This window comes from Taudactylus pleione, unplaced genomic scaffold (genome assembly GCF_031769625.1).
Source record: "Taudactylus pleione unplaced genomic scaffold, aTauple2 ptg000040l, whole genome shotgun sequence".
NCBI classification, from domain to species: Eukaryota; Metazoa; Chordata; class Amphibia; order Anura; family Myobatrachidae; genus Taudactylus; species Taudactylus pleione.
The window spans coordinates 20,147,194-20,171,708 of NW_028284442.1; the positions used below are offsets into that span (position 1 = coordinate 20,147,194).

Here is a 24,515-nt window from a genome sequence, read left to right on the forward strand (position 1 = left end):
CTTATTCAATGACCTCACTAGTGGTACCTTATGCAGTGCCCCCAGGAGCGGTTCCCCCTGTAGAAGTAATGCACCCTGTAGAAGTAATGCTCCCGGTAGCACCCCCAATAGTAATGCCCCCGGTAGCACCCCCAATAGTAATGCCCCCGAGTAAATGCCTCCAGTAGTAATGCCCCCAATAGTAGTAGCCTTTCTGCATAATTTTATGTTTCCCAGCTATGGTGTCAATCCAATTACCCGCGAGTCCCCTCGCGGTGCGAGTAAGTGCGGATGTATGCCACACTTACAGTCCGCCGGACTCGCAAATTTTTGTTTGCAGCCTCATAGTGCTGCGTAAAAAATGTGCAGGTCCAGCACGAGAAGTGTCTGCGAGGGGTGTGTGCTCGGGTTCCGATGCTGGCGTTTGTATGCCACTGCAACAGCAACTCACCCCCTTTGCGGGTAATTGGATTGACCTACTGTATATACATCAATAGGCAAATGCAGGAGGTTTCACAGAAATCTCCTGCAAAAGGCTAACTAGCGCTGCAGATCGCAGTCCCCATTATTTTCAATAAGGACTATGGCCCTCATTCAGAGTCGGTCGTAAGCGCCGCTCGGTCGTACGCCTAACGATCGAGAATCAGAAAAAAAAACAATCGCACGGCCGGGCAATCGCAACCAAAGTGACGCCCATACATGAACAAAGCACCTCCTCTAGCTAGCGATAGCAGTTAGCGATCGAGTCAATCGTTGTCAGTCGCTGTATGTTCATTTTCTTCTGCTGGTTGCGGCCGCTTGTGTTGTGTGCAAATTACACCAAAAATTAACAAGAAAACGCATAGAATAAGCTATCCCCATGAAATTTATTCTTATTATTCTCTAATGCTAACGCAACTGAATCAATTACAAGCCAATTAGCAGTGTTATTAGCAACAACAAACGATTATTAGCTGCTTGCATTGTGTGACACAAAATAGAAACATCAAAGATCACACCAGTCACATTTGATAGTATCGATTGTACTCTGGGGCTTGAGAGAGCACATACCCAACCTCAAGCTGGCTTCTAACCTGCTCGCAGAGCTACGTTTTACTACTTCAGGCCTTCTATGTCGGTCGTAGCAGTAAATTTATGTACGCCCCTGAAACGCCCTGAAAACAGTGAGGAACGCCTGCGTTTTTAGACCACCACCCCTGTCAACACCCACAAACGGCCTTTCATGTCAATCAACTCTCGGAAGCCACTTCCTGCTTGTAAGCCGTACGATCGACAGTATTTTGGATCGCAAGGTCTCGTACGCACATGTGGAAACTAACCGTACGCATGCGCGGTTTGGAAACATCGGATGCGTACGACCGAGCGGCCGCTTACGACCGACTCTGAATGAGGTCCAATGGCCCCTATCTACCAAGCTCCAAAAATCATATCACCATCTTCATATGTCAGTAGCCGCTTTATGTCTATGGAGGCATTTTCAGTGAAGAATGTTGCAAACCCTCTTGCGCCTCCGTCCTCCACCGAGGAGTTTAACACGGACAGTCAGTGTCAGAAACTATAGAGGAGTCTTTAGAAAACATAATTTGCTGATAATTAACAGGGACAGTGCTTTAGCGAACGCGCTGTCTCTGTAGAAATAGTTAGTAACGGAATTATCATGTAAGACATGATTATACTCGCTGCAATATTGTTTAAAAAAAATAGCGACCACCCAAATGATTTAAAGTTGTGGTTTCTGATTTATGGATGTGCCAGACAGCATCTCTTTCCACTAAGCCACAGATGAAGATGATGATGCAGATAATTGTCTGTTTGCTTATGCATTTAATATTCATGTGACAATGGGCTCCAAAAATATTAGTGGGCCGCAAGAGAATTCTGTTGCTGCCGGGCCTGGCTGACAGTATGGTTCAGGTGAATCAAGTAACTATTCCCAATCGATGTCCACGACCACGTGGATAGTAAATGATGACGTCAGGGTACATTTACTGAAGGGGATCTATCCCCAAACCTACTGAAGGGGATCTATACACAACCCTACCCAAACCTGACGGTACAGACACAGTCCTCCAGCCATATATCCCGGCATCCACATCGGCGGCGGCGCTCCTCCCATACCACAGAGAAGTCTATGGGGCGAGCTGCTCGCACTCTTTCTGTCTCTCTGGTAAGATGGCTGGCGTTGAAGTTCAACGGGAGAGTCCCGGTGTGGCCGAGGAGGACGGAGAGCGGCATGTGAACGGGTTCCTGGAGGAGGACGAGGTGGCAGCTGTGGGGGACGGCAGCGCTGGCAAGAAGAAGAGGAAGAAAAAAAAGAAGAATAAAACGGGTGAGAAGCGGAGAGGGGGGAGCGCCCCGGCCGTAACCCGAATGCGGATTGCCCAGCAGTATCACGGGGAAGTGGGTGTGCTGGGCGTTAGGTGACCGCTAGGTATGGTCCTTATTCGGGGGGCGGGCACCGTGGTTACAGCCCCTTACATATGGGAACGTGCCCTGGACATGGTAGTGGGAGATGACACCTCGGTATAAGCACATGCAGCGCTGCTGTATGGGGGCGCTCCTCGTCCTACTGGCGCCAATGTCTTGCTATTACTACTTTTTTATTTCTTGCAACTAGTTCATTAAACTGAAATTGGTGAAACGATGAAAGAAATTAATAAAACAAGTGTGTGAAGACTTGTCCAGAGAGTGCATGGTAACTACTATAAATATATAGTCTTGTATCAATTTGTAACTTTGTTAGTACTTTTTATCAGTATAACAAAAAGAACTGTGTGTAAGTATATACAGATGTGTCCTTGCTCATCTGGCCTCAATGCACCATGCAGTGCGATATGCCAGGCGTGAGTAAGCTGTCAGGGTTAGTACTAGACTATACAAGGCTGATGGACCTGTGACGTCACACCCACGTGACCCGGCCTGAAAGGGGGAGGGGTGGGGATGCTAACGGGGGACCAAAAGTGTCCCCTCGCGGGCTCGCTGTGCTCGCCACGCTTCGGGCACAGTGGCTCGCTATGCTCGCCACAAATATTTATTCCCCCTCTATGCCCTAGTGGATGGTAACGCAGGAGCGGTCCAGCCTCCTGTAGCGGTCACTTGGTGGATACGTCACAGAGGTCCTTTCTCCAACTAGGATATAAGCAGCAACCAAGCTGTTAGGTCCTGTGCAACTCTGCTACTGTGTTTTTTTTTTTTTCTGAAAATGTGTCCAGTTACCCATGCAATTCAGCTAGGATGCACCAGGAGACACTGCTGATTAATTTTGATGTGACACTTGTTTGTGTGCAACAGACTGTAAACAGAACTTGGCCTGGAAAAAAGCTGTGGCTGCTGCATTGTAGCACTTCGCATACTGATTGAGTGAGAGACTCAGTAGCACACAGCTATACAAGTCACATAAAATTAATCAACAGTGTCTCCTAGTGCATCCTAGTCGCATCATATTGCGCCTTAGACACTTTTGTTAGACTCATTTTCATCAAAAAAGACATCCGGCTCTAGCAGAGGCTCATGGGACCAGGTTCACCAAGAGGGGCTGGTTGACGCGACTACAGCAAAGACGGGTGAGGACACATCTGTATCTATATCCTCTTGATGAATAAATCCAACGAGGCTTACGCGGTATGATGCGACAGGGGATCCAACGTCCGACTTATCGGGAGGTCCCCACACCCAGTGCGAACAGTGGCCGCCCGCCCGATATGCTGGCTCCTCCCTCTCTCACCTGCATAACGCTGCATGGGATCACACATTGCATCCCCTGATCGACTGATCCTGCAGTAAGATCAGGGGGTGCGATGTACGACCCCAGGAGAGCGTGCTCGGTCCGACATCAGGCCCATGCACGGTGCGATATAGCAGCCAAATAGCACCACTCAGATCGGCTGCTTTATCGCACCGCGTACGGCCCGCATTATTGTCTAGTATAGCTGTTCTATGCTTTAGGCCAAATAAGCAGCTTTAGTTTTTTTTTTTTTTAATATTTGACATCATGGTGGATGTATCTCCTTCTGTTGAAATGCTTGTCGCATGCATTAGCTTATTTATTTTTTTCATGCTCCAGCGTCTCATGAACAATAAAATAAATGTAATAATTAAATTGAGTGGGGTCACTGATTTAACAGTGGGGTTTCCAGAGGACTTGCAGTTGGCGTTTCCACCTCGCAGATCAGCATTTTTGATCGCATTGCTACATCGTGACAAACTGTCACAGATGTATGGGCACCTTTAGGCAACTTCTTCACTCTTTCTCTCCAAGGCTTGATACATCTCTCCTTGTGGGTTTTATACATGATTCTAAGGGTGTGTACACCCCTGAACAATATCGGCCTGATTTAGCCAAATCAGAATGACAAATTGGGCATATCATGCAGTGTGTATGTACGATTTACGCGGTCGCATGTGATATCATGTGATTGGCTGTGCTGCACAGTCAATCACACGATATCACATGTGAGGCTGTACATATTAATGAAGGATGGAACAGTGATTGTTCCGTCCATTAAATCTTTTAAGTGTGTACCGGCAATCTTGCGATGTCCAGGGTGAAGGCAAATCGCCCTGAACATCGGCACGATTGCCGGTCTAGGTGTGTACCCACCCTAAGGAGCTGTGGTCTAGCTCTATTTATGGCTTTCTCTATGTATTATTTTTATTATCCTAGATCTGCTACAGCAGCAGGTTTATCTGGTCACAGAGGGAGACAGTTTAGCGAGCACAGCACCACCCCTAGTCTCTCTGGCCCCTCAGATGATTACTGTACTAAGAGGGTCTGCCAGAATCTCTATCTGAACTCTGCAGAACTCAAAAGCATGCTGCCTAGTGACTACATTGGACAAGGTCACTGGTTATCTTTCAGTATGACCACCACCACTGGTCCTGGTTTCAGTGGAGCCAAGTTACTGCACGCACCCCACTCAAAGAAAGGATGAGCGGAATTGGGAATGACTTCGTGCATTGCAAGTCCAGCAATATTAAGCAGAGCTGCATTTAAAATAGGGTAATTGCAAAGGAGCTTCAAGTAAGGGACCACACTGGAATTTTCCTATCAATTTGTTTCAGAATTATGTAACCCTTGAAAAATTAGCTTCTTTTACAACTGGTAAAAATGGTTTGGTGTTCACTTTCCCTGAGTTCTTGTATATAAAACTTTGTTGTCCAGGCTAAATACAAGTGGATTCCATGTAAACACCCACCTTTGAGGATTTCTGCTGCCAAATTACTGGGACAAACTTATTTAACACATTAAAATCTACCGTTTTGAGGTATTTGCTTTGCCACCTGTTTAAGGCCCAAGACGCTAGTACAAGTGATGGTGTAGATATGCTGGTGTAATTTTCACTGTCAAGTCGCTGGAGCACACTGTTTTAAAAACTATAGCTACTTAAAATTGATTAAAAAAATACCAGTGTGGTATGCAAAAGTGTGTTGGATCAGGATAAATACTAGTGCTTTTATCTAAATGATAGATAATTCCCCACACCTCCAGCACACACCACTGTTAATTACCAATGTGAATTTCCATTTTGAATTTGCTGACCAAAACTGGGTGACAAAAAAACTACAGCTACATAGTTATTTTCTGTATATCACAACACAATTTTACTTTGGCATAGAGGAGTCTTTTCGTTGAGTGCATAGATGTTGCATTCCTTTTCATTTTGTTTGCCATTATAATTGAACTATTCTTTCCCTCAAATGCAGGAACATGTAAATCTTCATAAATGTATATTTATTTTAGGGCAAGAAGCAGAAAACGAAGTGGGAGCTGCAGCTCCTGCCGTCGACGATTTAACAAAACAGTTGGAGAAGCAAGCTCTTGAAAACAAGGACGATGAGGAAGATGGTATGGATATTTGGGAATTCTGAACACTGGTGTATACATTTAAAGTGCCTATGCAGATAAAATGACCATGGAGTTCACTTCTATGGCCACCATTTCCAATGTAATAATAAATTGTATTTTGTTGGAAAAAAGTTAATTTTTATTTTTTATTTTTTCCCAGTTTTGCGATGACATTTTAGTTCTAAAACCGTTTGTGTTGTAAGGTGATTATGATGTTTTTCAAACTCCTTGCCCCAGATGGTGATGGAGAAGGAGATGGTGCAGCTGGCAAGAAGAAGAAGAAAAAGAAGAAGAAGAAAGGGAGTAAGTTTGCCTTATTATGGTATCTGTTTGACATAACTCGGCGCTTAATAAGTTGTCTGATTTTTATATATGCATGTTCTAGTTTGGCATTATACAACATAAGCAGCAAAGTCCTGTGATGCATCTTCATTAGAACTGATTTTGGCCCAGCATTAATATAAAGGTACAGTTAGATGCAATATTTGTTTTATGTGCAGGTTGCAAACTTACAGCTAATTGAGGTTGGATTGTTCTCATTTAATACACAGAAAAAAAACATTATTTTCTACTTCAGGGTCCATAGGGTATCCACAGGATACCTTGGGGTATAGGTGTGACGTCAGTCGCAGGGCACCAAAGAGTTAAGCTTTCAGCCTCCCAGGATGCACTAGGTCCCCCTCCTATACCCCGCCCCCGAGCCAAGGCACCTCAGTTTAGTTTGGTGCCCGGCCGGAGTCGGGTGCACCTGTTGGAGTGGGGGCTAGAAGAGCCCCATAAGCTTATTCTTCATGCAGCTGTGGCTGCACAACTGGATGAACAGCATGGACAGTCAGTCCTGACGTCCATGCTGTCTTCCCTACACCCCGCCGGTACCAGAACGCCGGTACTGATCCGGGGATGCTGGTGGGCGTCTGGGGTCACAGCTAGCGGTGACCCCAGATGCTCCGGACCATGGCCGGATTCAAGGGGGACAGAGGTAAGCAGCGGGGTCCCGCGGTGGGTCCCCGCTGATCACATGGTCCTAAGTCCCCAGGCAGGGGGCTCCCTGGGGACTGGCTGCAGCGTGGAGCCAGGCGACCAACCTGCGCTTCCACTACCCCCTGGGACAGCGGACCGCAGCAGAGCGGTAGCGCTGCGGCGTCCCAGGGGTTAAATGCATGCCAGGGGAGCGCGCCTTCCCTGTCTCACAGCCGGCGCCTCCCCCGCTGCACACAGCCCTCTCTGCATGCTGCCGACTGGTCCTGTGGCAGCGCTCCTCCCCCAGGCCAGCCTCCTCTCTGCTCCTCGGCGGCCATCTTCTCCAGAACGCATGGTGAACGCTGCTGGAAGCGCTGGAAGGAAGCATCGTGGTCTGGGTCCCCCCGCATACCTCTCCTCCGCTGTGGTCAGGTCTGTGTATGCAGCGCTGTGTCCTACCAGGCCCTGTGTCTGTGTAGTTGAGTGATCAGCGCTGTTAGTGCAGGAATTGTTATTTTTCTGCATTGTATGTGACTGTGCTAGCGCTGCTGCCTGTAATCTTTTCTTCTCTAAACTGTCAGCTTTATTACTGTCCCTGTTCTTTCTGCTAAAGCCCTTGCGGTGCGGTGCTGCAGGGTGGTCTCTCGCCTATTTAATACTTAATTGGTGAGAGAGGTCACATACGTGGTGCCATCATGTCTGAAAGTGATTTTCCCCTCCGGCTACAGTGTACCACGTGCAAAGTACCGTTAGCGGAGGGGGAGGGTAGCGCGGAGGGCCTTTGCCGGCAGTGTTTGTCCATGGCGCGGCCTATTACGGTTACAGCACCGGTACAGGAGCCGCCCTGGGCTTGTTTCGCTCAGGCGTTAACAGCTTTAGTGGGCCAGTTAGCTCCGCAGCCCGCGTTTACTCCGATGGGTTTGTCCCAGCAGTCTGTGGTGTCGTCACCCATGCAGGGGTTCCCACGACAATTGGTGGTACCCCACAGTCTCCCTATTTCCCCGCTCCCGGGTTCTCAGGAGCCAGCGTGGGTTAACTCCCTGACGAGTTCTGTACAGCACTTGTCGGATGTGTTGCAAGGGGAGTCTGTGATGCGGTCTCATAAAAGGCCGGTGGCGTCTCTGTCCGCTCCTTATGAGGATGACGAAGGGACGTCTGATGATGGGGAGATTCTAGATCCTTACGATCAGGAACCTCTCCATACTAAGGACGCTGATGCTAAGTCCAAAGTATATATTCCTGGACTTATTCGGGCGGTCCGCACAGCCTTGGTGATTGAGGACGAAGTTCCCCCAGCGACTAAATCTAAGTATGCCTTTTTCAAAGATGTGAAGGGCGATGCCACAGTCTTTCCTCTTTCGGGTCAGTTGGTGGACCATTTAGAGGAGGCGTGGAAACAACCTGGCAAAAGATACCAGCCGCAGAGACGCCTGGCGGTGGCTTATCCGTTCGCGGATAATTATTTTGCGAAGTGGGAATCCCCTCCACAGGTGGATTCTCACGTGACCCGTCTTGTCCGTAGTGCCACATTGCCGATGCCATCCATGTCCTCCCTTAAGGATGCTACGGACCGCAAGGTAGAAATCTGCCTGAAGTCCGCTTATTCCCTTGCAGGGGGGGCAGCACGGCCGGCTATGGCCATTTGCTGGGTTGCCAGAGCGATGGAGCGCTGGGCGGATTCATTAGAGGCTTCTTTTGAATCCGACTGTCCGGCCGATCAGGCGGAGTTGATTGGCAATCTCCGTGATTCGGCCACCTACATCAACGAGGCGGCTCTAGACATTAGTACTCTGGTGTCTAGAATTTCTTCAGCAGCGGTAGCTGCTCGTCGCACCTTGTGGCTGCGATCCTGGAAGGCGGACGCAGATTCCAAGAAAGGTCTGGAAGCGTTGCCGTTTACCGGAGAAGTTCTCTTCGGTCCGGATCTGGATAAGATTGTGGCCACGCTGGCGGCAGCCAAATCTGCCTGTCTCCTGTCGGCCGCTGCTCCTTCTGGTTCGGGACCATCGTCCTTTCGGTCATCTAGGGCCCAGGGCAGGCCCAAACCACAGTCGTTTCCTCGACAGGCTGGCCCTAAGAAATCGGTCAAGCCCCGGAAGCAGGCATGGAGTACCAGACGTCCGGCCCCCAAGCCAGATGACAAGCCTGCGGCCTGACGGTCCGGGCCTCCCTTTGGGGGATCCCAGGGTGGGAGGCCGCCTGCTACAGTTCGCCCAGTGTTGGTCGACCACTACGACAGACACTTGGGTTCTGGAGGTGGTTTCCCACGGATACGCCCTCTCCTTCCGGCACAGACCCCCGGCTCGCTTCTTCACCACGGGTCTCCCATCAGACCGGAACAAGGCTACGGAGCTGCGGAAGGTATTGCACACTATGCTCCAGGCTGGAGTTATAGTGGCGGTTCCATTCTCCCAGAGGGGCCAGGGTTTCTATTCAAATCTATTTTTGGTACAGAAACCCAATGGGTCATATCGTCCGATTCTCAACCTCAAAGCACTCAACAAGTCTTTGCGGGTCCCGAAGTTTCGGATGGAGACCCTACGGTCCATCATTCTGGCGCTGGAACCTGGGGACTACTTGGTGTCATTGGACATACAGGACGCTTACCTGCATGTCCCTATTCTTTGGCGCCATCAACAGTTCCTCAGGTTTGCAATCAGCAGCGACCACTTCCAGTTTCGGGCGTTACCTTTTGGCCTGGCAACAGCACCACGTGTTTTCACCAAGGTGATGGCGGTCATGGCGGCTTCTCTGCGGCTGCAGGGAGTCCGCATGTTGCCGTATTTGGACGACCTGTTATTGGTGGCAGGATCTCCAGAGCTCCTGTTACGCCACTTGGACCTGACCATTGCACTGCTGCAACGGCACGGCTGGCTAATCAACTGGCAGAAGTCCACTCTAATCCCGTCTCGGAGGATTCTGCATCTTGGAGCCTTATTGGACTCGGGACAGCAAAGGATCTTCGTGACGGAGGACAAGATCTCTGCTTTACAGTCAAGGGTGCGCAGTTGTCTGCACAGCCGCCGGGTGTCCTTACACTCGGCGATGAGGTTACTGGGCTCCATGGTGTCGGTGTTCGACATGGTGGAATACGCCCAGTTTCACTCCAGACCTCTGCAGCACCTGATCCTGTCCAAGTGGAACGGGCTGACTCAGTCTCTGAAGTCCCAGACGATTGTGCTCACCCAGGAGGTTCGCCTGTCCCTTACGTGGTGGTTACAGACGACCCACCTCAACAAGGGACGTCCGTTCTGGGTTCCAAATTGGGTCCTGTTGACATCGGACGCCAGTCTTCGGGGCTGGGGAGCAGTTTCGGGTCCACACTTGTTCCAGGGCAGGTGGACGCCGACAGAAGCGGAGCTTCCAATAAATATCTTGGAACTCCGTGCGGTCTTCAATGCTCTCCAGCAGGCACAGCGGTTTCTCCAGGGTCGCCCGGTGCAGGTCCAGTCGGACAACGCTACCACCGTGGCCTACATAAACAGGCAAGGAGGAACTCGCAGTCGGGCGGCTCTCGTAGAGGTCTCTCGGATCCTGGTTTGGGCGGAGCGCAATCTTCCGGCCATATCAGCGGTCTTCATCCCGGGAGTGCTCAATTGGGAGGCGGACTTTCTAAGTCGCCAGGACGTTCATCCGGGGGAATGGTCCCTGCACCCGGACGTTTTTCAACTACTGGTGGACAGGTGGGGTCTTCCAGAAATCGACCTCATGGCGTCCCGGCACAACAACAAGTTGCCGGTGTACGGGTCTCGCACAAGAGACGAAGGGGCGTCTCTGGTGGATGCTCTGTCCGTCCGGTGGACGTTCCGGTTCGCATACCTGTTCCCTCCGGTCTCCCTTCTTCCACGGGTAATCCGGAAATTCAAACAGGAAGGAGGGACGCTCCTGTTGATAGCTCCCGCGTGGCCCAGACGGCACTGGTTCTCAGACCTTCAGGGTCTGTCCGTGGACATTCCTCTGCGGTTGCCGCTACGACCGGACCTTCTGTCTCAGGGTCCTTGCCTTCACCCGGACCTGACTCGGCTGTCTTTGGCGGCGTGGCTGTTGAGACGGCCATGCTGAGGTCCCGGGGGTTTTCCAGCTCTGTGGTGCGTATCATGTTACGAGCTCGGAAACCGTCTTCCGCGAGGATATACCATCGCGTGTGGCATACGTTCTTCCAGTGGTGTCGACCGAGAGGTTATGCACCGCGGGAGTTTCGTCTGTCTCGGATTCTCGCCTTCCTGCAAGCGGGACTAGATCATGGGCTTCGCCTTGCTTCTTTGAAGGTACAGGTTTCGGCCCTATCTGTCTGGTTTCACCGTAGGATTGCTACAATCCCGGATGTGCGCACCTTTATGCAGGGTGTTCTCCGCATTCAGCCGCCCTTTGTTCCACCTGTGGCGCCTTGGGATTTGGCTGTGGTCCTGAGGGCTCTCCAAGGACCGCCGTTTGAACCACTGGGCTCAGTGGATCTTAAATGGCTAACAGCTAAGACTGTTTTCCTTCTGGCCATTGCTTCGGCCAGACGTGTTTCTGAGTTAGGGGCTCTTTCTTGTAGACCCCCTTTCTTGGTTTTTTATGGGAACAGGGCAGTGCTCCGCACTCGGCCCGAGTTTCTTCCCAAAGTTGTTTCCCAGTTTCATATTAACGAGGAAATAGTTGTTCCGGCCTTTAACTCACCGGGTCTTTCCGTGGGTGAGGCCTCTTTGGATGTTGTGCGGGCCTTAAGGACTTATGTTGACCGCACTTCTTCGTTTAGGAAGTCGGACGCTTTGTTTGTCCTCTTTGGCTTCCGTAAAAAGGGTTGGCCTGCTTCAAAGCAAACTTTGGCAGCCTGGATCCGTATGGCTATTTCTGAAGCTTATCTTCATGAAGGCCTACCGGTCCCTCCTTCTCTGAAGGCTCATTCCACTAGGTCTGTGGGTCCTTCGTGGGCAGCTCGACGTGGTGCCTCGGCAGTTCAGATCTGCAAGGCTGCTACGTGGTCTTCTGTCCATACCTTCGTGAGGTATTATAGGTTTGACACCTTTGCCTCTCAGGATGCTTCCTTCGGGCGGCGGATTCTCCTTTCTGCACAGGAGCGTCCCCACCCTTAAAAGATACTGCTTTGGGACATCCCCAAGGTATCCTGTGGATACCCTATGGACCCTGAAGTAGAAAATATGAGAGATGGTAAGAACTTACCCTTGTTATCTCTATTTCTACGAAGTCCATAGGGTTCCACAGGACTCCCGCCCTGTCGCACCTGTGCTGCAGATGGGCTTTGCTCTGGTCACCGGTTTTCCGTCTCCCTCTGGTGAGAATGTGATTCTTGTATGTGTCCAGATCTTTGTTCTCTCTCTTCCTTCTCCTCCTCCGGCCTATGGCTTGGTAACTAACTGAGGTGCCTTGGCTCGGGGGCGGGGTATAGGAGGGGGACCTAGTGCATCCTGGGAGGCTGAAAGCTTAACTCTTTGGTGCCCTGCGTCTGACGTCACACCTATACCCCAAGGTATCCTGTGGAACCCTATGGACTTCGTAGAAATAGAGATAACAAGGGTAAGTTCTTACCATATCTCATATTATTGATCTACATGTTGTCTCATTTAGCAACCTACATATAAGGGATGTATTTGATTGTTAACTCAAGCTGACAACTTTGCTAATGAAAACTGTACTTCTATCGCTGGGGGTGATTGTCTTCTACAAAAGAGCTGGATTTCACCATAGGAGTAGGGCAAATGATTGTACTGTTACTATCCTTGTAAATATGGCTGTTGTTTGTATAGTCCTTTCAGAAAGCAATGTCGAGCAGTTTTGAGCCCTCAGAAAATACAGAAGTTGTTTGAGTAGCAAATCTATATGAATTAGTTGCTAATATATTATTTTATCTAGTTAAAAAATACTATTGTTTTACAAATGGTCACTTATCTGTTTGGGTTCCTCCTCAAGAGTGTTTACATGTTCCATTTCATTAAGTGTTCCTTGGGGATTGGTTAATGTGCATACTATAGGCATCAGATCTTTTCAGGGAGCTGTTACATTTGAGATTTCACTATAATATAATATAATAATCATGTCAGGCTTATAATGAGAAGTATAGAAATCCACCAGCTACCTCTGGCCATGTGGTTCTGTATCTACACTTTAAATGTGGCTCAACTCTGTTAATAAAATCTGCGGATTAACTTCAAAGATACATTTATTGTGTGGCTACAAATGCATATTGGCTATTAAGGTCTGGGCAAAATTATTGTTTTGGTAGGTGCAATGAAATGACCATGGAGCTTACCAATACAGTAGTAGTTGTATTACGGTGTCTACTATTTATTTAGTGACCACTGCATTTATCATCTAGGCAAATCCCAAACTGATCCTCCTTCTATTCCCATTTGTGACCTGTATCAGAGTGGTGTGTTCCCAAAAGGACAGGAATGCGAGTATCCAGCGACCCAGGATGGGTATGTATATGACGTGTGCTCTATCGCTTGTATATCATTTTTTCTATATCACTGGATCTTCCAATACTAACTTTTGTAAGGGGTGTTTCACTGGGAGTTGTATAGTAACAAAGTGCAAATGTGCATTAATTCATGGCAATCAAATAACAATTAGCTTTGTGAGCTACATAAACAAGCATATGTCTTGATATGTTTTTTTTTTTTTTACTTCAATACTCCACAGCAGGTCTTATGGGTCTGAGTCCATTCTAGATAGGTAGAAACAAATAGGTTATGAAAACGCCCCCTGGGGACGGAGCTCTTCTTCCCAGAGTTTTTTCCTGTCTCTAGGTTTGGCATATGGTGTGTTTTATTTTGCCATTCTACAAGTGCTTACCGTATCTGGATGGTCCTGTGGGATACATCAAGTCATGCTGCAGATCCAAGGACAGGACTGGCTACCCAGGGTGCCTCAGAAGTGGCTTCAAAATTCCTGGTTCCTAGTTCAAATATAGCTCTACTGATCTCTGCTATTTAGGAAAGTTTTTGTTCGAGGACAAATTAGATTCAGTGATATTGTAATTTTCTGGCATAAAAGCTCTTCTTTACCTTAAGGTCAGAAGAGACTTGCCAGTGCCAAGCAGCGTGTATGGAGTCAGTAACTTGCTGTGCAGTGATTCCATATGAAGCTGCTCACATTTGTTGATGAATGGGGTTTCCCACGCATCCATAGATCTTTAGGATGTTGTTTTTCTGTGTCCATGTGACTGCACAACACAGAATTCCTGAGGTTTGGAAGCTAGGGCATTTCCAGTTGATTGCCTGTTGGACTGGCAGCATCTCCAAGAACCATTACAAATGCACTAGTAACATTAATAAAGAAAACTGGGTAGTGTGGCCATGTCTGGAAGACATCATCGTGTAGAACAGAACATTACAAGTGATAACATCTCTGCAGACACTTGGTTGGATTGTGATTAAGTTGAAAAGTATTCTAATTTCTTCACATCTGATAATGTTGTTGGAGTTGTAATAAATATCATACAAAAAAACTTTGTCACTAGAGAGTCCTGAGGATATAGTACTTGGCACATTAAGAACAGACATGTCTATGTAGAACAGTAAGAAAAAAATCCCTTAAACTATTGGGAATGCTCTCTTCCACTAGAGAAGTACTTCCCTAGGCAGGATTGCACATATGCAACCTACAGTTAGAACTCCTAATGCTGTGGGATAAGAAACGGGCTTCTCTGGATCATAGCATTAAGGTATCGTGGAATACGAGGATGCTTTTGATCTAGTGGAAGCAACCAGTAGTGGAGGGGGTGTTTGTTAGTGCTATAGGATGAGGGAGCCCATCTTCACTGAAAAATAACACAGGTGACGTGGTCCAAGAAAGTAAGGAACCTTCACATAATATACTAGAAATAAAAGCAATGTGATCATTCATTAATCGATTTTATCTACTGTTGTTGTTTCGGACAACAGAACAGAGGTGGCCTTCATAAATCATCAAGGCTGCAACAGAAGCAAAGCAATGATGAAGAAAATAACACCATTGTTATTCTGGGCTGATGGAAACCTTAAGTCACTCTAAGCATTCCAGGTCCTAGGCAAATAGGATGATGTGACAGATAATCTGACCTAAGGGCAAGGATTTCCAGGGGGAAGGTCTAAAATCAGGAAGCCTTTCAGCTACTGATAACGAGATTTGTCTCAAGTGGATGTAATAGCATTTGAGTAAAAGTACCAATATACTTCTCTTGAGACTACATAAAGGGAGCGGAAGGAGTAGGTGCACTGTCACTCCGCAGACTTTCCAACTAGCTTATGCATTTCCTCCCTTTTCTCTCCTCTACTAAGAGAAAGAAAAGTAGTAATAGTAATTCTCCCATTTTTACCACAGCACCTGTGGCTTATGGTAGCCATGGTCTCTTCCATTGTGCCTAGTCCAGTGTTGGCTAACCTTGACACTCCAGCTGTTGTGGAACTATATATCCCAGCATGCCCTGTCACAGTTTTAGCATGCCCTAATAGCAAAACTGTAGCAGTGCATGCTGGGTTATGTAGTTCCATAACAGCTGGAGTGTCAAGGTTAGCCAACACTGGCCTAGTCCAATCCTTCACTTATTACTACTCAAATGTAGAACAACTACATTTAATGACATGGAATAGAAAGGGAGACTGATTAGTCTGTCAGTAATATTTGTATGCAAGTAAGAGAGAAGAATTCCTCAATAGCTTATTAGTGTTTGGAGAAGGCTTATTTCTTGGTGCAGATCCAAGGTGGATTCAACTGAAGTCAATATCCCACATATTTTAATATTCTGCAATATGTACTGTGTCTTGCTTTATTTGCATTTAAATTCCAGGTATAAGCTTTGAGTGTTTTTCTGGGGACAAAGTCGGCTTCAAAAGATTTGATAACTCAAACCAGTAGCTTCCAAGCAGTAAAATATTTTGTCCTTCCATCAGGTTGTTTTGTAGCTCCTTAGGACCTAATCTTATTACAGAAGCCCAGTTTCAACCATTGCCTGATGTTTCTCGGAGATGGATGATTAGGGTTAGGCTGCAGGACGGGATGGTTACATGGAGCTTTAGGGGAAGGGTTAGAACACTTACAGAAATACGGTGCTACAGTGGCTTGCATAGAAGTGTCCACAACATACAATCCAGTCCACCTGAAATAATAAGTCTTACTTTCTCAGGACACTGTAGAGAAATGGCTCTTATTTCTTCCGCTTTTACTTTAATTTCTTTGACCCAGTAGATACAGGAATCTTGGTTATTCACCCCAAAATTTCTCCAACATTAATGTGGATAAGAACTTTTTATAGAGAATCGCCCGAAGTGCAGATCAAACATTGCAGGGTGGTTACGGGAATAGCTCCATCAATGATGTCATTGTATAGTGTCTCCTTCATGACGCAACTCCCCCAGTCAGTTTTGCCCTAGAAATGGTGGATACTAGAATGCAGTGAACCACAGATAATAGAGAACAGAGACAGGATAGGAGGCACAGGTACTGATTAACTGCAGAGTTGCGTAGAAGTGAAGTATGAGGCACAGGAACTGAAACACTGCAAGGCAGACTGCTATGCTGATACAGGACAGAAATACCAGGAGCCAGTAACTAAATGGAGACTGGATATACAGGTAGAGGGTTAGGTTTAGAGCCCAAGTAGCATAAACCAGTGTGGAGAGATGGTGGTTTGCGCTAAAGTATAGATCTAATTTCAACTAACAGAAATTTGTCGGGATGCTGCTATTGGCATCCTGACCGTCGGGATACCATAGCCAAGGCGGACAAAATAGGTGGAAAATAACCACAATCTCAGTATACCACTGTATTTTCCCACCACCCTTGTCTCTCCCCTTCCTTTCTTCTTACTAATCACTTCTCCGTGCTGGGTCTTTTTTTTTTTTTTTTCTTTCCTCTACAGCCTTCTAACTGCAGTGCAGGAAATCCAAACCCCTTTTCATTCACAACACTGTCATATGACCTTCCATGCCACTGCTGTTGATTCTATTACGTTCCTAGCAGTGTCAAATGTTTCAGTACACTCGACTTGTCAAGATAATTGGTGCCATAGGAGAGGGTACCAGGGAGGCTGATTCATGGTCAACTTGCCAGAGACGCTGAAGGCTTGAATATCCATTCCAGGGTGACTTTCCTCATTAAAGCTTAAATGTGAGAGTGGCAAATCACCCAGGAACGTCGCACTGCTGCCTGTGCCATATAGACACCACTGTACTTGTGTGGGAAGCAGTGTGGTGAATCCCCTGAGCTCATCTGCCACTCATCTCTAAACGTTATTGAAGAATGAAATTTAGGAACTTTTTTTTCTTAACCAAAAATGGTAGTAAATCCATGAGTGGGTCTTTTTGTGTTTTAAAAATCCTTTCTACTCCATTTCAAGGGGGAATTCTGTTTGGTTTGTAACCACATAATCACTGGTCTGTACTATGAGGCAAGTGAGAAGAAAAAAAAAAAAAATCCTGAAAAACAACCTGATTTTGATATAACCATCTGTGTGCCCCCTCCTCCCTTTAACTGCCCCTCTGTTAATTTACCAAGAGAGGAGTAGCTGTTTAAAGGGGGGGGAATATATAGTCATACATAGAGCTCAGACAGAACTAGTGTTATACAATATATGCATGTGCACTGTTCTATTTACATTCCTGAGGACGGGGGCCTGGGTACAGTATGTATGACTTGCCTTTGAATGTTTCTAGCCCAGTATGGCCTTGTCTTTAATGCAAATTTGGATTTGTTGTGAAATGAGCACAAAACAGTGACTTCTGCTATGGATTATCTGATCAGTCTTCCACACTCATACGTTTAGGGTTCACCTTCCAGGCAATTTACAGATTACAGGTGCCACACACTGTTAAACTTCTGGTGCTGAAACAGGATTTATTATTTTCTGCATGTATTTTCACATGTTTTAGGCGTTCTGCGGCATGGAGGACAACAAGTGATGAGAAAAAAGCTCTGGATCAGGCCAGTGAGGAAATATGGGCTGATTTTAGACAAGCTGCCGAGGCTCACAGACAAGTGAGGAAATATGTCAGGAGTTGGATCAAACCAGGCTTGACTATGACTGAAATCTGGTAAGGTTTAGCTAGTAAAGCATGTAGCACCTCATTAGTGCAAACAGTTACTTTGTAGCAACAAGAAAAGTAGTTAAGCTGAATCACTTATATACTTCTGACCTTTTTATTAGTGATGGTAAATGGTCATGACTTTCTATTTTTCTGTTTTGTGACTGTACCATTTTAAGTTTCTTAAGAACTGCCAGCTTATTGTGCAGCACTATAAACTAGGTTTGTACAAATGGGGATGTAGTAACAATCCCGGCACATGGGATACCGGTGCCGGAATCCCAACACCTGTCAGAATCCCGGTGCCGGCATCCTGAAGGTAAGTAGAGAGGGGACAGGGAAGCTTAGGGTTAGGCACTAAAGGGAAAAGTTAGCTTAAGGGTGTGGGGAGTGGTAGGGGAAGGGTTAGGATACCTACCGACAGGTGTCCGTATCCTAACCCTGTTGAGATGACGGTGTCAGTACTTTGACTGCCGGCATCTCATACTCAACCCTACAAGTAGAACCCAAGAAAGAAAAAAATGTGTTTTGTAGTTCTAGAATCTAGATAAAGGATGCTTTCTTTCTATTTATATTGTGCCCATCCTTCTGTATTTCAGTGAAAAACTGGAGGACTGCTCTCGTAAGCTTATTAAAGAGAATGGGTTATATGCTGGTCTTGCATTCCCCACAGGCTGCTCCCTAAACAACTGTGCAGCCCACTACACTCCGAATGCTGGGGATACCACAGTGCTACAGTACGATGATGTATGCAAAATTGATTTTGGAACACACATCAATGGTAAATACAATGCAATGATCTGCACACTTACAGCAACTAACATTTCCCAGTTCTAAGTCATTTTGTTTTGTGCCCTTTACAGGTCGTATAATTGACTGTGCTTTCACAGTCACATTCAATCCAAAGTACGACAAGTTGCTAGAAGCAGTCAGAGATGCTACAAACACTGGAATAAGAGTATGTTTCTTAATGTACAATCCCAGGCTTCAGTCTCTTGGGTCTAAACAGCCTAATTCACTTGTGTACTTCTATGTTTTTTTTTTTTCAGTGTTCTGGTATTGATGTGCGTCTCTGTGATGTTGGCGAAGCAGTTCAAGAAGTTATGGAATCATATGAGGTTGAAATTGATGGCAAAACATATCAAGGTTAATGTAGTTTATAGTATGTCAGTCATCGGTTATGTTTGTCATATTGAAACTTTTACTATTGGAAGTCATGAGCCTTTCATAGCAAATGTTCTTTGTTCTCATTTATGTATTCTCTATTTATAGATTGCTCCTTCTATTTGTTTTAAACTGGGAAATGAGTACCCCCTTTGAAAATGCTTCACACAAACTCATAAATGGAATAAATCCATAAAAAAAAATGATCTGAGTGGATAGTTTCATAGGATGCTATGCAGATTGCTCAGGTTTAAACTGTAAAACTTTGTGTAATGGAAGACTGGGTGTAATGCTATTTTTATTTTTTTTTCTCTTCCAAATCCTGGTCTGAATCTGACTCGCACTTTAAATTGACCACTTAATGTCCCCTGTCACTTCACCAAGTCTGGTGAGATTTTGTGTGCCCTATATGATTGGTCTGAACAGGCATGGACCAGAGTAGCTGTGTTCTGGTGTATGTATGTGTGTATGTATGTGTGTGTATGTGTGTGTATATATATATATATATATATATATACACACACACAACTGAATTGGCACATTAGTTTTGTCGCTTAGAGGCTGTCAAATGACCCTTTTTGACTATAACTAGACCAAAATACTTCCTATTAAATTTTTTAGGGATAGGTTTAACCCTAACCCAAACAAGGGTTTGGGTTAAATTGCAAAAACAAAAGGGTCCAACATTTTGTGTCAACCTGTTGTCTCTGTCAACCTGTTGCATGTCGACCTTTACATTGTTGATCTCTTGTCCCACATCCGGGCCGCCAGCACCAGCAAAAACGCTTCCTGAGGATGGATGCTTCAGGGATTTTTACACACTGGAGTCTGGAGCATCCAAAGGACGCTCTGGTGGTACTGCGACAGCGATTTCTGGCAGCAGGAAGCTGTTCTAGGCACATGTCTATGTCTGTGCAACAATAGTTGCACTTAACAGATATACAATGTTACTAAACTCAGTATAAGCCTCTACTGAATTATAAACATGTAGAGGTGGATATTAAGTGAAATAAGTTGTTCTCTGCGTGCTAGCATAACGTTTCTTTTATTGCACTTTATTTTCTGAATCTCCACCTCTACACGTTTCTAATTCAGTAGAGACTTATAAAATGTTATTAATCTCAGTATATCTGACTGTTCTTGCAACAATAGTTGCTCTTAACAGACACTAGTTAAAACTGCTATACAGTTTCTTGAGAGAAGTACAGGACTGATCGCTTTGATTATTTGGAAGTTTCCATCTGTCATGTGTGTTTATTATGAATTCCTGTCACGGATTTTAACAATATTTTCTCACCCTACTCATGACAATATGATACAATATATGTAGTGGATATGGTTATGTGAATATTATCTATTTTATTGTTGTTAATAATAATGTCTTAAGTGAAAGTTTTAAATTTTAATGTGACCAGTGCATCATTACACTGTTTTTCTTTCTCGCATATTACCAGATGTGTTTAGTGGGTAGCACCTCTTTATCTGAAAACTGATATTAGTGTTAATGTGATATGTAAGTGAAGGTCACGCACGGGTGCGGTTGCCCCCTTTTCTTTACCATATATACTGTAATGTAAAGGCTGAAAGGTTTTGTGCTTTAGAAACCTTTCATAATTTTGAAGTATTTTGAGAAGTCAAACCTTTTTCTTTTCTTTTAAGTGAAACCCATCCGAAATCTGAATGGCCATTCCATTGGACCTTACAGAATACATGGTGGCAAAACCGTACCTATTGTGAAAGGAGGTGAAGCAACACGAATGGAGGTACATGCTGATGCCACATTGTAGCAGCACCAAGTTTCCTCTTATACCAGCAAAAAGAAAATATAACCTAATCTGAAACGTAAAAAGTTTCCATGTCTTTCAGGAAGGTGAAGTGTATGCAATTGAAACATTTGGTAGCACTGGAAAGGGCGTTGTTCACGACGACATGGAATGTTCTCACTACATGAAAAACTTTGATGTTGGACATGTGCCAATTAGGTAAAATATTGTACTGAATTATATTCCAATACATACTGTGAGAGAGCTTTTATTTTTAACTACATTGGAAATGTTTCATATGCAAGGAGCAATCAAACAGCAAGTTTATAGGAATGTCCTGCCATTGGCAATGTTTCAGCTTAGTGGTCACACTTTGTACACAGCATTTTTTTATTGAGATATGTGATTGAATGGACAATGTGGTGAAGCAAGTTGCTTTTAGGTATCCGTGTCACTGCCATATTTTTTTAGTGATGACTGGATAGTACTGTGATCATGAAATGTTCACCTTGGCCTTCCAAGTATCTTATTCTAATTGAATGTATTATTACTTTTAAGCAACCACAGTGCTCCTCAGTATGGAAAAGCGTATACATAAAATTAGATATTTATATGATGATAAAGGATGGGGTGGACCCTGCTCATAAGAATGTATAATCTGTTGTTAAAGTGCAGACCTGAAGGGAGTGAGAATGAGCGGGTATTGGTAAAGATGCAAGACTGTACTAGTATGTATGTGTTTGTGTGTTTATCAGGTGAGCATAGTGTAGGCTTTGGTAAAGAGGTGGGTTATTTAGAGAGCTTAAATATTTGAAGGAGAGTCTGATCGAGTGTGGTCGGTAATTCCATAAATGTCAAGGTGGCAGTATTTGAATTAAGTTTGTTCTTAATGAAGGGTGAGAAGCTGAAACTTTATTAGGTGTAGGTAATTAGAATTGGATTCTGGAGTATTTGGGGAGCCAGTTGCGGAGTAGTGTGATGCATGTGAAGCAGTGAGTGTATGTGGACAGATGGATGAGGGTAATGGCAGGAAGGTGGAGGTTGCTGCTGTAAAATGGAAAGATGAGGATAAGACACTGGTAGGAAAGGGACATATTCTAATAAATACTTCAGAGATGGAGGGTGACATCAAAGCAGAGTATTTTGGAGACTGAGGGATTTGTGTTAATGGCGAGGGAGATTAGAGGGGTGGTTGTGAGATGAGCACTGCTTTCGGCTTGTTCAACAGACAGGCTGAAGAGGTGAGCTGGGCATGCAGCTTGAACAATTTGTTTCAGAGGCAATAGCATCGAGGGGGTGAGAGGAGGACAGATTTCTTTGCTTGATTTTTGAAGGAGGAGGAACTGTGGGTGGATATGGGTGTGTTAGGTCTAGCATGATGAGCAATCTTGTCCAATGTGAATTGCTTTTGAACTAGGTGATGATAAAGGGTGAAATAATGCAGGTGTAGGTACCAAAACAATTATAGGTAGCAAAGACTGATTAGGGGTTTGAAATCTGAGTATTAAAGTAGGTTTACTTGGTAAGTGAAGGAGTGTTGTAAAATGAAAAGGAGTTTGCAGTGAAAAATCATTGGAACTAAAGATTCCCCAGTGGCAACTGTGCAACTGCTGGTGGGTCATTCTGGTGTACGATCTAGGGCAGTGTTTCCCAAAGTCTGTCCTCAAGGCACACTAACAGTCTGGGTTTTAGTGATGTCCATGCTTGAGCATAGATGGTTACATCAAAATAACTGAGGTACTAATTAAGTCACCTGTGCTCAATTATGGCTATTTTTAAAACCTGGACAATTAATGTGCCTTGAGGACCCTGGTTGGGAACCCCTGCTCTAGGTGAACACTAGAAACGCAGCATTCCAGGACATTTTTCATTTATTTTATTTCCTCCTTGAGTGCTCTGGATGTTTCTGTTCTCACTTGGGTCCACTGTGTGTGTGTCTCACTGCTATGAGTCTTATTGTGAGGCTTAGAAGATGTATTTTGCTGTGAAGAGGGTAACCATTTTATGACTGTTATAACTGCACTGTAGCCTAGTTATAACACTTCAATTCAAATGTAATACTTTGTATTCTACTAATGGTTATTTGCTAACAGAATTATTTTCTTCAGGCTTCCGAGGGCAAAACACTTATTGAATGTCATCAATGAGAGCTTTGGCACGCTCGCTTTCTGTCGCAGATGGTTGGACCGGCTTGGAGAGAGTAAATACCTAATGGCGCTAAAGAACCTGTGCGATTTGGGTATAGTAGACCCATACCCACCTCTCTGCGATATCAAAGGTTCTTACACAGCACAATTTGAGCATACCATACTTTTGCGCCCAACTTGCAAAGAAGTTGTGAGCAGAGGAGATGACTATTAATGTAGAACTCTATGCAGTGTCTAAGTACGGCTTCTGTGGAAGCAAATTGCGTAACAGTGGTTCGGAAAAAGGCTTTTGCAACAGATGTGATATTGTCCACATATGGAATTGAACATGTGGTTAAAGTATAGCTTTACTAACAATCTGGCAATGTTAACTTTCAGATCTTTTAAGAGGGGAAGAAGTTTCCTTTGTTCTGCTCTTTGGTTCAGGGAATGTGTGATGATGCTAAATTTTATGTTAAAAAATATTTTGCTTTTGGAATATTTATATTCGCATATATTACTACAAGTTTCTTAAGCTTGATTCTGCAGATACAAGCATTTCATTTTAATTCCCTGAAAATCATTTTGTAAAAATAAAAAAAAACCTGGATTTTCACATCAGAAACCATCCACTTAACATGGAGTTGAATTGAGGTATTTGTATAACTGAATGGCCTATAGGATTACCTGAATTAGGGTTTTAGTATATACATCACCGTAACATTCTATGATCATGTATTTTCACTTGTTTAATAACAGGGGAACAGTTTCCATCAGCCAAATATTATGCAGCCGTGTTGTGTTTTTTGTTTTTTATTTTATTTTTTGTTTAACTAGTGCATTAAAAACTCTTGTTTGATCTTTTCTAATTAGATTTTGTACTACTTATATATTCCTTAGTGATATAATTTGAGTTGTGGTGTTTTTTGTCTTTACTCCTTTTAGTAGATTTTCCTTTCTGGGTGTTTCATAGTTTTTAATTAGTACACACAATGGCAGTGCCATGGTAAATTATCATTTACCACTTCTAGGCTATGTACCCAGGGACATTTAAATGCTGCTTTTAATTAGTTTTTACCAAATCTATGTAGTTCCTTTTTTTTTTTTTTTTTTTTTTAAATGCATGATTAGCTTGCTAGGCATATTTTGTATGCTTCCTGGTGCATGTCAGTGTGGTTTAAACTTATAATTTTAGTTAATTGCAGTAAATGTGATACTACTGAGAAGCATTTCCCCATGTGTTTGGCATGAATAAGCCCACAGACTTGGCTGCACTGGTAACCTCCACATAAACTAAATGCAGTTCATAATTTCTAGTGGGTATAGTCTAAAAGCCAACAGTTTACAAACAATGGCTACTTCACTGGTATCGCTAAATAAAGAAGAGGGAATATTAGGCTCTTAACCAGAGGACAGAGTAAGGAAGCCATGGTCAGATGTCCATGTAAAGACCTAGAGATAGTGATATTTATACTGAATATATAAATGTTTGTGTATGTCCATCATTAGGAATATACACTGCTCCCAATAGCAACATTTGAAGGAGCCCTCAACCCCTATGATTCTAGAGACTTTCTTCGCAGTGGTGGTTGCTTTTATGCTGCATAGTAGTGTCCTAGTTCATTATATGCCACATTATGCCACACTATTGTGCCTTTTTTCCTCCAGCATA

At 44.8% G+C, this 24,515-nt stretch overlaps 1 protein-coding gene across 1 annotated transcript; it reads left to right on the top strand.

Annotated features, from left to right (window-relative positions):
• The first annotated feature begins 2,047 nt into the window (after positions 1-2,047).
• On the top strand, positions 2,048-23,707 carry METAP2 (methionyl aminopeptidase 2). Its single transcript, XM_088454581.1, has 11 exons — positions 2,048-2,308; positions 5,720-5,824; positions 6,062-6,127; positions 13,104-13,206; positions 17,638-17,799; positions 18,390-18,571; positions 18,654-18,748; positions 18,840-18,936; positions 20,614-20,717; positions 20,821-20,936; positions 22,826-23,707. The coding sequence occupies exons 1-11, from the start codon at positions 2,152-2,154 to the stop codon at positions 23,076-23,078; spliced, it is 1,440 nt and encodes a 479-aa protein (XP_088310707.1). The 5' UTR covers positions 2,048-2,151; the 3' UTR covers positions 23,079-23,707.
• The last annotated feature ends 808 nt before the right edge of the window (positions 23,708-24,515 follow it).